General features: G+C 40.8%; 1 protein-coding gene across 3 annotated transcripts in view; it reads right to left on the bottom strand.

The window, feature by feature from the left end:
- Positions 1-13,674, bottom strand: part of ABCA9 (ATP binding cassette subfamily A member 9) — a 55,124-nt gene that overhangs the window by 2,317 nt on the left and 39,133 nt on the right. For all 3 annotated transcript variants that reach the window (XM_045837154.1, XM_045837153.1, XM_045837155.1), the window contains exons 28-38: positions 12,185-12,253; positions 11,669-11,760; positions 10,366-10,486; positions 9,666-9,783; positions 8,919-9,010; positions 6,676-6,836; positions 6,142-6,217; positions 5,974-6,068; positions 5,193-5,312; positions 4,838-4,978; positions 3,508-3,587 (exon numbers count right to left, since the gene is read on the bottom strand). In XM_045837154.1, coding sequence (XP_045693110.1) covers positions 3,508-3,587; positions 4,838-4,978; positions 5,193-5,312; positions 5,974-6,068; positions 6,142-6,217; positions 6,676-6,836; positions 8,919-9,010; positions 9,666-9,783; positions 10,366-10,486; positions 11,669-11,760; positions 12,185-12,253 — 1,165 coding nt within the window. The remainder of the gene's footprint in view (positions 1-3,507; positions 3,588-4,837; positions 4,979-5,192; positions 5,313-5,973; positions 6,069-6,141; positions 6,218-6,675; positions 6,837-8,918; positions 9,011-9,665; positions 9,784-10,365; positions 10,487-11,668; positions 11,761-12,184; positions 12,254-13,674) is intronic.

The raw sequence follows: 13,674 nt of genomic DNA, 5'->3' as shown, positions 1-13,674 counted from the left end.
AAAGAATCTGCATGTTTCTCATAGAATGCAAAGTGGAAGGTATCCCTATAGGATATCTTAGAAGGTTAAAGAGATTCCAAGAGGCCAGCAAGGTGTTCACAAGAGGCCAAGGGGAGGCAGCACCAGCCACTCCAGGAGGCTGTGGTCAGAGACTAAGTATGGGAGAGGAGAAGGTCTCTTCAAGGAACCCACAGAAGCACCCTATGAGAGAAGGGGAGCCAGGCCCCGTTGCCATAGTACAGTGCTAATGAGCAAATCAAGTTTTGCTTCCATATTATTTCCTCTCCCCTCTCCTTATACTCTGTCCTAGAGAGGGCAAAAACATCAGCTTATGAGTAGAGAATAGGCATGAAGAGAGATAAGACTGACCATCCTACCTTTTCAGCTTCAAGTCTTCAAATCTGAAGCAAGAAAGGGGCATGTGAGGCCCTAATTTTACTGGAATTTACACTGGGTAGTGACTGTAAGGCGAATGACTGTATGCAAGAATGAGTCTATGTAGCAAGATAAAGGAATAATCACAGGACATGCATTTTGCTTCCAGGCTGGTTGGCCTAGCCCATAATTTCAATACATGTATTGCAGCTGACAATGTAAGTATGGTCAATTTAACATTTGGAGAAAAAACTGCTAGCTTACATTTCAATATTTTGTACTTTGTGTCAAAGTACAATTGTGTACTTTGTGTCATCTTCACATAATGGGATAAGAAACTGATAATACACTGTTTTTCTTCCCTATATCAGAACTTCAGTTTCAGCAAATTAAGCACAGCAGAGGAAATCTGAAGAGGGAGGGAACATTTTTGAAAGCAGAAACATTAGAAGGCTCTTAAGAAAAGGGTCCATTGTGAGACTTCTGGCCAAGGTGGAGGCATATGTAGACACGCTGTGCCTCCTCAAACAACTAAAAGAAGGACAACAACAATTGAAAAACAAAAAAACAACCAGAACTGATAGAAAATCGAATTGTATGGAAGTCTGACAACCAAGGAGTTAAAAAAGACATATTCATCCAGAGTGGTAGGAGGGGACCCCCAGGGTCCTAGAACATACACAAGCCAACCCACATGGGAATCAGCACCAGAAGGGCACAATTTGCTTGTGGGAAGTGGGGGAAGTGACTAAATCCGGCAACGAGTGGAGCAAGTGACATTTTTCCCTCTCAGACCTCTTCTCCATATACAACATCACAAACCAGCGCTGTGGGTTAACCCACTTTGGGTTAACACCTAAGGCTCCACCCCTCAATATGTAACAGACATGTGAAGACAAAAAAAAAGGTCCAAATGAAAGAACAGATCATAGCTCCAGAAAAAATACAACTAAGCAACGAAGAGATAGCCAACTTATCAGATGCACAGTTCAAAACACTGGTAATCAGGATGCTCACAGAATTGGTTGAATTTGGTCACAAATTCAATGAAAAAAATGAAGGCTACACTAAGTGAAATAAAGGAAAACATACAGGGAACCAATAGTGATGGGAAGGAAACTGGGACTCAAATCAATGGTGTGGACCAGAAGGAAGAAAGAAACATCCAACCAGAAAAGAATGAAGACACAAGAACTAAAAAAAAAGAGGTTATTAGGAGCCTCCAGGACATCTTTAAATGTTCCAACATCTGAATTATAGGGGTATCAGAAGGAGAATAGGAAAAGCAACAAATCAAAAACTTATTTGAACAAATAATGAGGGAGAACTTACCCAACCTGGCAAAGGAAATAGACTTCCAAGAAGTCCAGGAAGCTCAGAGAGTGCCAAAGAAGTTGGACCCAAGGAGGAACACACCAAGGCACATTGTAATTACATTACCAAAGATTAAAAATAAGGAGAGAATCTTAGAAGCAGCAAGAGAAAAGGAGGCAGTTACCTACAAAGGAGTTCCCATCAGACTATCAGCTGATTTTTCAAAAGAGGCCTTACAGGTAAGAAGGGGCTGGAAAGAAGTATTCCAAGTCGTGAAAGGCAAGGATCTACATCCAAGATTGCTCCATCCAGCACAGCTTTCATTTACAATGGAAGGGCAGATAAAGTGCTTCTCAGATAAGGTCAAGTTAAAGGACTTCATCATCACCAAGCCCTTATTATATAAAATATTAAAGGGATTTATCTAAGAAAAAGAAGATAAAAAATATGAATGGTAAAATGACAGCAAACTCACAGTTATTAACAACCACACCTAAAACAAAAACAAAAGCAAACTAAGCAAACAACTAGAACAGGAACAGAACCAGAGAAATGGAGATCACATGGAGGGTTAGCAACAGGGGAGTGGGAGTGGAAGAGAAGGGGAAAAGGTACGGAGAATAAATAGCATAAATGGTAGGTAGAAAATAGACAGAAGGAGGGTAAGAATAGTATGGAAATGTAGAAACCAAACAACTTATATGTATGACCCATGGACATGAACTGAAGTGAGGGAATGTGAGTGGGAGAGGGTGTGCAGGGTGGAGGGGAGTAAAGGGGGGGAATGAGATAACTGTAATAGCATGATCAATAAAATATATTTTTTTTTAAAAGAAAAGGCTCCATTGTATTCTAGGGACACAGCCTTCCTGCAACATCTCTCTCCCTGCTTCTTCATTATAAAACCCTTCCTATTGATCAGAGCTAGTTGTGGGACCCCTTCCCACTGGAATATTGCAAAATTGGTCAAAAGGCCAAAATAGTCAGTGTGGAAAATGGACCATACATCATAGAGTGAACATGATTGGTGAAATTGGAAAGAAAAAAGAAAACCTATGTGGGGTCATCACAAGCTTATCTCAAGGGGAAGAATCTCATTAAGAACTAGGATGCCTGGGACTTCCAATGACGAAGGATGACAGGCAAAGGAAGTACAAGTCACAAAAAGGGGAGGTGTTCAGCTTTTTATCAGGTTTCATACACTGGTGGTGTGACAGGCAAAAACTTAGTCCAGGTCAGCACGGTTTGCAAAAGTGCAAATCTTAGATCAGAATTTAAGAGCCTAGAAAAGAGTTACGACTTAGCCCAGTTCAATGGGGAGGTGCCTTCTTATCAGGATCTAATGCTATCGAAGACCACAAAGCCACGAAACCAAGCATGTATCTTGCTGTTTGCATGAATTTGTGGGCACGAATTTGTGGGCACTCCTGTCCCAAATGCCAGTGGTCTCTTCCCTTTAGGGCCTCACTCTCTTAGGGCAGTTTTTTTCAACTTTGGCACTAATGATATTTTAGTCCAATCATTCTTTGTTGTGGGTGGGGGCTGACCTGTACCTTGTGAGGTGTTTAGCATCATCCCTGGCTTTGACCTCTTAGATACCAGTTGTACTCCCCAACTGTTCCCCTAGTCATAGCAACCAAAATTGCCCCCAGATATTGCTAATTTGCCTCTGGTTGAGAACCACTGGATTAAAAGTCTTAATAATTTATTTATGGTATAATATCACAATTTTACATTCACGTACATATCCTACCAGCTTTACATAAGATCTGAATTTACCCGTTTCCCAGTGTCTGATCTCTAAACAGTCGCTCTTACCTATCTCTAACTTGAAGAAAGCCTGCGATAAGGGCCGCACGTCCTCGACAGGCACCTTGTACACCATCAGGGAGGAGTACCTGGGAGGAAAGCAGCAAGGCTGAGCTCCAGGTTTCCAGAGCCCAGCCACTGACAGGCAGATGTCTAAACAGCAGTGACAGTCTGATGGGTGTGAAGTGATACTTCATGGTGGTATTAATTTGCATTTCTTTATAAGCGAACAGACAAAATTGAAATAGACTCATAGATACAGAGATCATCTTGACAGGTGCCAGATTTGGGGGAAGATGGGGGAGCTGGGTGAAAAAGGTGAAGGGATTAAGAAGTACAGGTTGGCAGTTACGAAACAGTCATGGGGATGTAAAGTGCAGTATAGGGAATGTAGTCAGTAATACTGTGATAACTAGGTATGGTGCCAGGTGGGTACTGGAAATATTGGGAGGACCACTTTGTGAAGTATATGATTATTTTACCACTTGCTGACACTTAAAACTAACAGAAAATAATACTGAATGTAAACTGTAATTGAAAAATAAAATTAAAAAATAATAAAATTTTATCATGACTTTGGAAAAAATAAATAAAAAGGAGAAAAATGCTGTCAATAATTTGTTTGCATGTACACATCTGTATAGCATTGGAAACAGCCATAGGGTGAATGCTCTTCGATCAACAAGAAGTCACTAAATAGTTTACTAAAGCAGAACCATTGTAAGGCTCTTAAGAAAAGGATTCTTTGACTCTAGGCAGGAATGAGGGACAAATGGCAGGAAACCAATTGCGTGTGTGCCTTTGGAAGGGAAGAAGTGGGTTACTTATCATCCATCTTCTCTCTTAGTAAGAAGAGAATAGCATTTAACGAAAAAACACTAGGTTTGCTTCCTGGCTCCAGCACCAGTTACATGGCATTCTCACACCTACCTGAGTCTCAAGTGCCATTTGTTACTGATAATAATGAAAAGGCTAAGAGGCACCATGCAGTGAGCTTCGACTTGTGCCTGGAACTGGGCATTGTACAGGTGATCGCATTTAATAGGGATGGTTCCACCCTCTAGAAAGAGCAATTGAAATGAACTAGGTACCAGCACATGTCAGTACCTGGCACATTCCCTGACAAGAATCAGCTTCTGAATCAGCACTTTGTTCTCTTATTTCCCTCCTGTGGGATCCCTTGGATTTGGGCCTTTCTCTAGCAATTGAAGTATTCACAATTACCATAAAGTTAAAAAAAAAAAAAAAGAAGAAAGAGATGATAAAGTTTTCTATTTTTCATCACCATATAGGAAACAAAACAAAGACCAAGATGAGACAGAACACTGCCTGTGCTTACCTTTCCTGCCGAGCAGCCTGGGGGAAAAGCCTCAGAATTTCCGCGTGGAGGGGTTCCACGTGGGCGAGGCTCTTCACCTTCATCTCCAGCAGGTAATCTTTGCCAAATTTGCTCTTTAGGTGCTGGATGGAACCAATACACCTGGAGGGGGGTGTGGGGGGGGTGAGGAGAATGAAGTCCACCAAGAAAAGGGAGACAGAAATCTACAACTGGTGCTTTTCGGCCTCGGTAGGCGTCCGTAGGCAGGGCCAGGTGGAGCCGTAGCAGCAGCCCCCCCTGCTCCCCACAGTGATACCGTGTGCTGAGAAATGTCCTTTGTTCAGAGCATAACTGGGGGCCAAGCGTGGGCACCCACCTGAGCCTTCCAGACACCATGATGGCCACGCGATCACACACGGCCTCAGCCTCCGCCATGTAGTGGGTGGTCAGGAGAGCGCCCCTATCCGTGTTTCTGATGGTAGCCCGGATTGCCTGCCTAGAGTTAGGTCAAGGGACATGTTAACTAGTAGGAATGCTAGGATAATGTGAAAAAAATTTTTAAAGAAATTACCATTGGCACGTATGGAACAATTTGTGAATCCAGATCAGACAAAGAAAGGATTTTTGCAGGGATTACAGGCATGGAAATAACCAAACTATGGTTTGGGCTGAACAGAGGGGATATTGGGTAAAAGTTTGTTTAGAAAAATGCTGGTTTTCAAGAATATGTGTGAGAAGGCAGTAGGAAAAAGAATAGAAAATGATGACATTTAAAAACATGATAATAATGACATATACTCTAAAGTACACAATAGCAGATTTCAGAATATTCCTAACGTAATTAAAGAATATATTTCACGTATGAAATTTTTTTCCGCCAGAATCATGTTTCAGGTGGTGTTGCAGAAAGCTTTAAAACTTCATATAGATCGATGTCATTGAGTATAAAAATGGGCCACGCATACCCAGATGACTAAAATGAGAACAAAATTCTCAGAGTATTGGTTTGATAGAATATCTTTTTCTCCCCCATAAAAATCGGCAGTGATGTGCTTTCAGATTTTTTCCCCGTAATATTGTTTTTGCTGATAATGTCGATGTCTTTCACTTTGGGAGTAAAACAGTTCCACTTTGGGTTGGTCATAATGTCTCCTCACCACATCTGCTGCTGCCCCTCGGGGTCCATGCCCGTGGACGGCTCATCCAGCAGCACCACCGATGGGCTTCCCAGAATGCTCAGCGCGAAACACAGCTGGAACGAGAGCAACAGTGCATCTGCCCCTGATCTGTGGGCCGCACAGAGTAATGCCGAGCCCTGCCCCTACCTTTCTCTTGATCCCCTCGGATAAGGCCCTCACGGGCTGCTTCTGCTGGTCCTGCAGCTTGAGCGCCTCCACCAACCTGCAGGAGACAGTGAGTCAACCCACATCACACCTGCATAATGGGGCAAATCAGAAGACTACAGTGCAGAATTTTTAAAAACACTATTCAGACTGATCATAAAATAGAAACTATATATGATTGTCTAAGCACTATGCCGTACACCTGAAACTAATATAAAATAATATATAAGGTCAACGGTAGTCAAAAAATAAAACATAAAAATTTTTCTAGGATACTTTATGAACCTTTCACGGTTTATAAACTTATATTTTCAATGACTTCTTTTTGTATTAAGAATAATTGATAAACTTTTCCTCTTCAGGCTTAAAATGAGAGAACACAACACTGAACTGGGGTCTGGATAACCAAGTCCTCTCCCGTAGCCATGACTCATCAGTTAGAATTGCCCTTCCTTAATTTTGTGTGAAGCTATTACATCCCCCTAGTAGAGAACAGGTGCGTCTCCCCCAAGGTACCGTGTGATGGCGACTGTGGCGTCCGCTTTCCGGAGCCCTTTCACTGCAGCGAACACATCCAGGTGTTCCCTCACCGTCAGGTTGGGCCACAGTGCATTTTCTTGAGGGCAGTACCCCAGGAACTTGGGGGATTCCCCTCTGCTGCTCCCCTTCAAAATCACCTACACAAAAGTTCATTCTCACACTCTGTCCAAAATTGTGTGTGTGTGCATGTAGGTGTATATTTCAATGATGTGCTTCTCTTACACACACAAGGCTGCTGAGAGTATAAAGTCAGTAAGTCATCACTTAGCTCTGGGAAAAAAATGATGGAAACTCAATAAACCCAGAGGCAGATATCCCACATTGTTCCATCCCTCCATTATAGTTTAGGCTTTATAACCACGTCCATCAGCCTGGCTGAATTCAAGTTTGCTTGTTTTGTTGTCCATTGTTGGGCTTCATTCATTGATCCAAACATTCAAAGGAACAGATACTTGAAGACTCTGTTTCTCCAATGTTAACATAACTATTATTGTTTAATCTGTTTTACAAGTTTATTGTGAGGATTACACAAGGTAGTTCTTTTCAGTCAGGGGCAATCCCCCTCCTGGGGGACATGTGGCAATGTCTGGAGACATTTCTGATTGTCTCAGTTGGGGTGCTAATGGGGTCTAGTGAGTAGAGAGAGGCTGGGGAAGCTGATACATATCCTACAATGAACGGGACAGTCCCTCACAATAAAGAATGATCTGGTCCAAAATGGTACCAGTTCTGAGCTTGAGAAATCCTGAACTAAGCTAATAAATGAAAAGTCCTTAGCACTAGTCTGGCACATGGGAACCAACAAATACATGATAGCACTTATTATTTTTATGAGCCAGATACTATCTAATAACAATAATAATAATAAATGTGTACCAGTGTTTACTACACACCAGAATCCAAGCATTTTGTTTTGAATTACTTCATCCTTAGAAAGACCCATATGACTGAGGTGTTGGTTTTATCATCCCTGATTTACGTGTGAGAAATCTAACATGTGCACAGATGTGGAAACTTGCAGATCACGCAGTGTAAACCTGGGAGCTGAAATTGGGATCTACCATCAGAATCCAAACCCTTGACCTCCATATTGTATTGTCTGTCCTTGATACAAAAGAGAAGAACATAGTTAACCTGGCCTCATAGAGCTTTCAATCTAGTGAAACAGAAACAAAACATACATGTGAATGAATTGTAGCCTTTGCTTCATACTTTCAAGGAAATAAATGTGCTAAAGAATACCAGGGAGGATATAATTTAGCTCCTAGTGTAGTCAGGGGTAAGGCTTTTGGGGAGGTAAATTTCAAGGTGCTGAGAAGGAGATAACCAAGCACAGGAAAAGCTGAAGGAGCGTACTCTGGCCACAGGAAAAACAAACTCATAGGTCCTGCAGTGGGAAGACCACCACAGGCCAGTATGAGCAGGGGGTGTGGCACAAATGGTGTTCAATGGAGCCCAGATCTTGCAGGGCCGTTTGTGACCATGGCAAAGATTTTGGATCAATTCTAACTAAAGGGTTATGAACAGGAATGGGACATGACCTCATTTGCATTTTTAGGGACTGCTGGCTGCTTGGTGAGGTAAGGGTGGAAATGGAGAAGACAATTTAGGAAACCCTCGTGGCAATCAACATCACAGTACAGCCTCTCTTCATGAATACTCCCTCTAACCTTAACCTTCTGTCAAATGTCAATAGCATCTCCCCTTCAAAGTGGTAGTCCTTTGACCTCTGTCCATTGTTTTGCCCAACATAGCCTGGACATATAACCAAGTGTCATTCATATACTATTCTAGTTTTGCTTTGGAATTTAGACAGTTACCAATTTTTCCTCTAACTTATGATCTCTATTTTCTGAGTAAATCCTGGATCTTGGCAGCTCAATTTGATAAGTTCTCAGGATGCATGAGTTCACAAAGCAAAGATCTCTGACCTCCGGTAAAGCTAATGCTTAACTTTACTTCCCAAAAGATTGCCTTTTAGTGTCTCTGTTTTTCATTCAATAAAAATCCTACTGTAGATGACATGCTGCCCTTTTGAGCACATAACTTTTTTTTGAATTAAGGGGTGAAATTTGATGAATCCTCTTCATTCAATGCATTAATCACATTGACTAATACTGAAAGATCGCCTATGTCTGTGAAGATGGTCATCAGTACATATAGTAAAACGTTTGATCCAGGCAGCTATGAATGACTGGATTTCTATGTGTGTTACTGACCTGTCCAGCAGTTGGTTTTGAGTCTCCGGTTATCATCTTAATAGTTGTGCTTTTACCAGCTCCATTGTGTCCTAACAGACCTATAACTTCACCTGAAAAAATAGGTATGCTAAGAATTATAACCACAAATAATCATAATAATAAAAACCAAACACTGTTTGAGGACTCACTGTGTGTCAAGCTTCATGTCAAATGCACGATGTACATTAGTTCACTTATTCCTCACCCACAGACAAACCTGCATTTCACAGGTGAGGAAACCAAGGCATGAAGGGGATGAATACTTGCCCAATGTCATGCAACCAGTAAGACAGAGGCTGAGATGGAACTGAAACAAATTTTCATGGCCACACCTGTTGCATAACACTGACACTCTGACCAAATGTGTCATTTGTTAGGAAGAAAGAAGGAGCTGCTACATCCCGGTATGACCTCCGGTATATGCGGTTTTCCTCGTTGTGAAATTAATTTGACCTCTTAGAAAGCTCCTCCTTGGTATCAAAACTGCCTGTTTTTCAGTTCCTGTTTTTTTTGTTTCCACAGAACAGACGTACTATCGTCTACGCAAAGAACAGATTGTTCTAACCGAGGCTTTTAAGCAGGGTGCATCAGTGGTATACTGCTGCTGAGTTGGCTGCCTTTCGTGTTTACCAATGAATGGCCTCAGATTCGGATAGTATCATCCCCTTCAGAATACCTTATCTTCGGAGGTCAAGATCGCTCTGCTAATGGAACTACTTTTCCAACCTTTTTTAACACAGAAAGAGACATTTCTCGTGGCCACTTTTTTCTTCTTCTTGGCAAAGCAGTTCTTCTTTTTGCCAGCATATTCCTTCCGTAGACAACTGGCAACAATGACTGGTTTCTGGAGAGAAAAGTGAATAACCACAGGGTTTTATTTTCATCTTGAAATGAGTGGGTGCCCCACACTCCCCCACAACCAAATCTTCCCTTATACAAACACGAATCCAACCCTTTCCTTCAAAACTGCCATCGTAAAGCAAACCCTCCCAATCTGTATTCCTGCAGCATAGGGACATTTGCACTGAATCATCCATGTGATTCATGCATACCTTCCTCAGGAAACAGAAACAGGGACATTCACTGAACAATAGGTCTGTCAGACATACACTCATAGGCACACACACAAGCATGTACACGCACACATCTCTGATGAACTCTCTCCTCTGAAGTACTTTGCTCACTACATCTTTATGGGTTTTGTAATAGTTAGCCTTACCCACCGAATATGGGACTGAAAAACTGTAATATGTACATGTGGTCTTTTGTCTCTGTTGGCATTGCACAGTTACCAAAATCAAGTAGTGAGCTATCTGTGTAAGGACGAAAGAAACTTAAAGTGCTTTTTTCAAAAATTCAGATGAGAAAGTTGCCCACTTTTTCTGAGAGGGTACTACTTGATGAAGAGAATTTTTAGGAGTCCCACCTCATCAGAGTCTGGGACAGTAACAGCGTTTGCTGTTCTCATTCTTTCTATCTGAACATCTTCCTCTTCTCCTTCAGGTTCTTCTGGGTTTGGAAGAACTTTACTGCTTTTTGGTGAAATCCTAAAATCAAGCCAGGTTTGCAGTTGAAACACTTGTAGCAGAAATAATAAACTTTCTGTAAACTTATCAATGATTTGCATAGGTTATGTAACTGAGCACAACATAATCTTGCTTTTTCTGCTCTACACCCCGTGCCTTGCAATCAGCCTAGTTTTCCAATGATTCAAATGATACAACTTTACATCATCCTTGCTTTTTGACTAAGTTTAATTCTTGTTGAACTTTTTTTTAACATTAAAGTGGTACTCACACTCTGATAAAAGATTTTAGGGCAGGGTTGATAAAGGAATCTAGAAACTGTAATTTTGACAGATACTTTGGAATTCTGAAAACTTTGTGAGAACAATGTCAACACATTTGGAATCAGAGCTGTGTCCCAGAAAATCTAAGATACACAATCATCAGTTTCTGGGCATTGTCACTTCTTAGGAACATGTGTCAAAATTACTCTTTCCAGACTGCTACCAATCCTTTCATCATCCCCGCCACTGATTCCTGCTGATTCCTGCCTTTCTCTCTCAGACCATTCCAAATTGCTGCTGTTAGCAGATTTCCTAAAACATGGCTGCCATCTTGTCACTCTTCTGCTCTAATGCCTACAATTAAACTTGAACTTATTCATATTTTGTGAGGTAAACAAGGTTTTCAAAACACACCTGTGTGTTTCCCATTACATAATTTGTAAAACCTGCCCTGTGGTTCCCTATTCCAAGACCCTCCAATATCTAGCTTCATTTTAATTTTCCATCAACCTCCAACACAAAGAAGGCTTGAAATTCATTCCAGTTGCCTTCTTGAACCCATAGGATAATGGCATTTATTCTAATTTTTGTCCTTTTTTTCCAGACTACTCTTCCTTCTTGGATTGACTACACATATCCAATTGCTTTTATATACTTAGCCATTATTTCTAAGTACCACCTCTCATACATTACTTTCTTCTAGTATGTCAGTGGAATTACAGGCTGCCTTAATTTTTCAGTGTCTTATGTGTGCTAATGGGGCTTCTCTCGCTAGACTGCAAGCTCATTAAAGTACCAACAATTATAATTTTGTATACTACACAGTCCCTTAAAAACAATTCTGTACAGTACTTTTTACTAAATTAATTTAAGCCTATTAAAATGTCTTTAACAATAAATATTAAAATAAAACATAAAATTCTATTTGAATTCTCTCAACCTGAATACAGGATCCTTTCTCATTGATTTCTTCCTAGACTTTGCCTCCAGACATCGTAGAACGAAAAGCAAAACAAAAAGTTGAAGGTAAGGCTAGAGGGGGGAAAGACAATCAAAATTAGCATTACCATGGAAACAACAATTTCAGTATTAGAATTGACTTAAGAAATTTAATCATATGTAAAAATAGATTTGATAACATTTTCATAAGATTGAAAAATTGTATTTATTATCCTATGACATTCTCAGAATTCACTTCACTGCTCTTTAGAGAAACCACGACAGAAATAGTAGGTTGACACTAACTCTATTCATGCCTTTGAGAGTTTGTGCTTCATACTGTGTCAGATGGTCATTATAAAGCTAGTGGTCCAGAATTTAAAGCCTCTGAGTGTGTGTGTGTTCAGATGCTTAAAGTGCCAAATTTTTATGCATCAAAATTAAATTTTTAACTTCATGCAAAGCATATAAATGTGTCCCCTCATGTAAGAACATTTAAATGAAAATGTTGTCTTACTATTAGTAGTGCCAAAAATACAGAATAAAGCTGTGAAGTTCCTAAATAATCCATAGAGTCAGGAGAAATCTGTAAAATGAGAAAAAAGTGTGTTTAGAGAACCTCCATCTGTTCGGGAATCTCATCTCAGTTAAGATAAATTAATGTCCATTACCTGACCTTGCCAGCCTTCTATGTAATTCTCGCTTGTACATCAGGTAAGAGTCAATTTCTGACTGTGCAGTGTGTCTTCCTTGATTCTAATGTCACTTGGTGACCTGTTAACCTGTGCTTGGCTATCGGCTCCAGTGCTTTTATATTTTACGCTGTGACTTAGCAGGATTCACCTTGCTAGAAGAATTTAGATGGTGTTGGCAGGACTCACCTAAGCCATGGGTGGGATTTATTCTAAGACAACCCTCTGCCCTAACTTTACATTTCTTTCTCTCTGTATCTGTGCTCCTTCCCTCTCTTCTTCTCCCACAGCCCTAGAGTAATTGCATTGCTCTGTCCATTGTTATATGCATTCAGTAAAAATCACAACAACCTGTCTTGTTGAAGACAAAGCTCTTCACCTGGTGTTCCCCACACATACACTTAAGTGCATGGTTTCCATTAGATTTATAATACATTTTGGAACATGCCCCAATTTTTTAGTGAATCAAGAGTAGAGGCCCAATTTTGTTTCTTCTCTTTAAAAGATTTCATTTATTTATCTTTAGAGAGGGGAAAAAAGGGAGAAGTAGAGGGAGAGAAACATCAATGTGTGCTTGCCTCTCAAGCGCCTTCTACTGGGGACCCAGCCCATAACCCAGACATATGCCCTGACTGGGAATTGAACCAGTGACCATTTGGTTCACAGGCTAGCACTTAACCCACTGAGCCACACCAGCCAGGGCTCGATTTTGTTTCTTGAACTATATTTCCCAAGATGTTTTTTTTTTCCTGAGCAACTTTAAATGGATGTACTAAATCTCTAACCATCACAGCTATCCAACATCAAAAAAGATTTTTTTTTGCATTATTGGATGATTTGCCAGGATCCCGATCTCATTTCTAGTGATATTTTTCTCCTAAATGTTTTAGTCACCCATTTCCAATATCTGTACCACATCCAACATCAGTTTCAGGCCTCCCTGCCTTTTGCCCTGTCTGCCACTACATTTTATGTTTTCAGCTTCCTTCCTCTGTAATTTGGAGTTGGTGAACCTCCAACCCACCAACCCCACTGTTTGTCACTCTCCATAAGCTCCCTCATTTCCTTCGCTTGTTTATTTCCTAGCTTAGAATCCTTGGTCCACTGTTATAATCCTTCTTTATACAGAACCACCCTCTTCCACATCCTTTTCTTTGTCAGATTCATCTTGCAACTTGATTGAACGCAGCCCTCCACTTGCCCTGAGCTGTACCTAAGAAACAGACTGTGATATCAAACACTCAGCTTAGCTGACTTCACTTGAAAAACAGGGCTGGGCATCCTTTAGCACTGCCTGTCAGTTCTACTGACCTAC

This window comes from Phyllostomus hastatus, unplaced genomic scaffold, assembly GCF_019186645.2.
Source record: "Phyllostomus hastatus isolate PE091 unplaced genomic scaffold, TTU_PhHast_1.1 phas_contig_210, whole genome shotgun sequence".
Classification (NCBI taxonomy): domain Eukaryota; kingdom Metazoa; phylum Chordata; class Mammalia; order Chiroptera; family Phyllostomidae; genus Phyllostomus; species Phyllostomus hastatus.
Note: the sequence above shows the minus strand (reverse complement) of the source record. Positions and strands in the feature narration are given on the sequence as shown.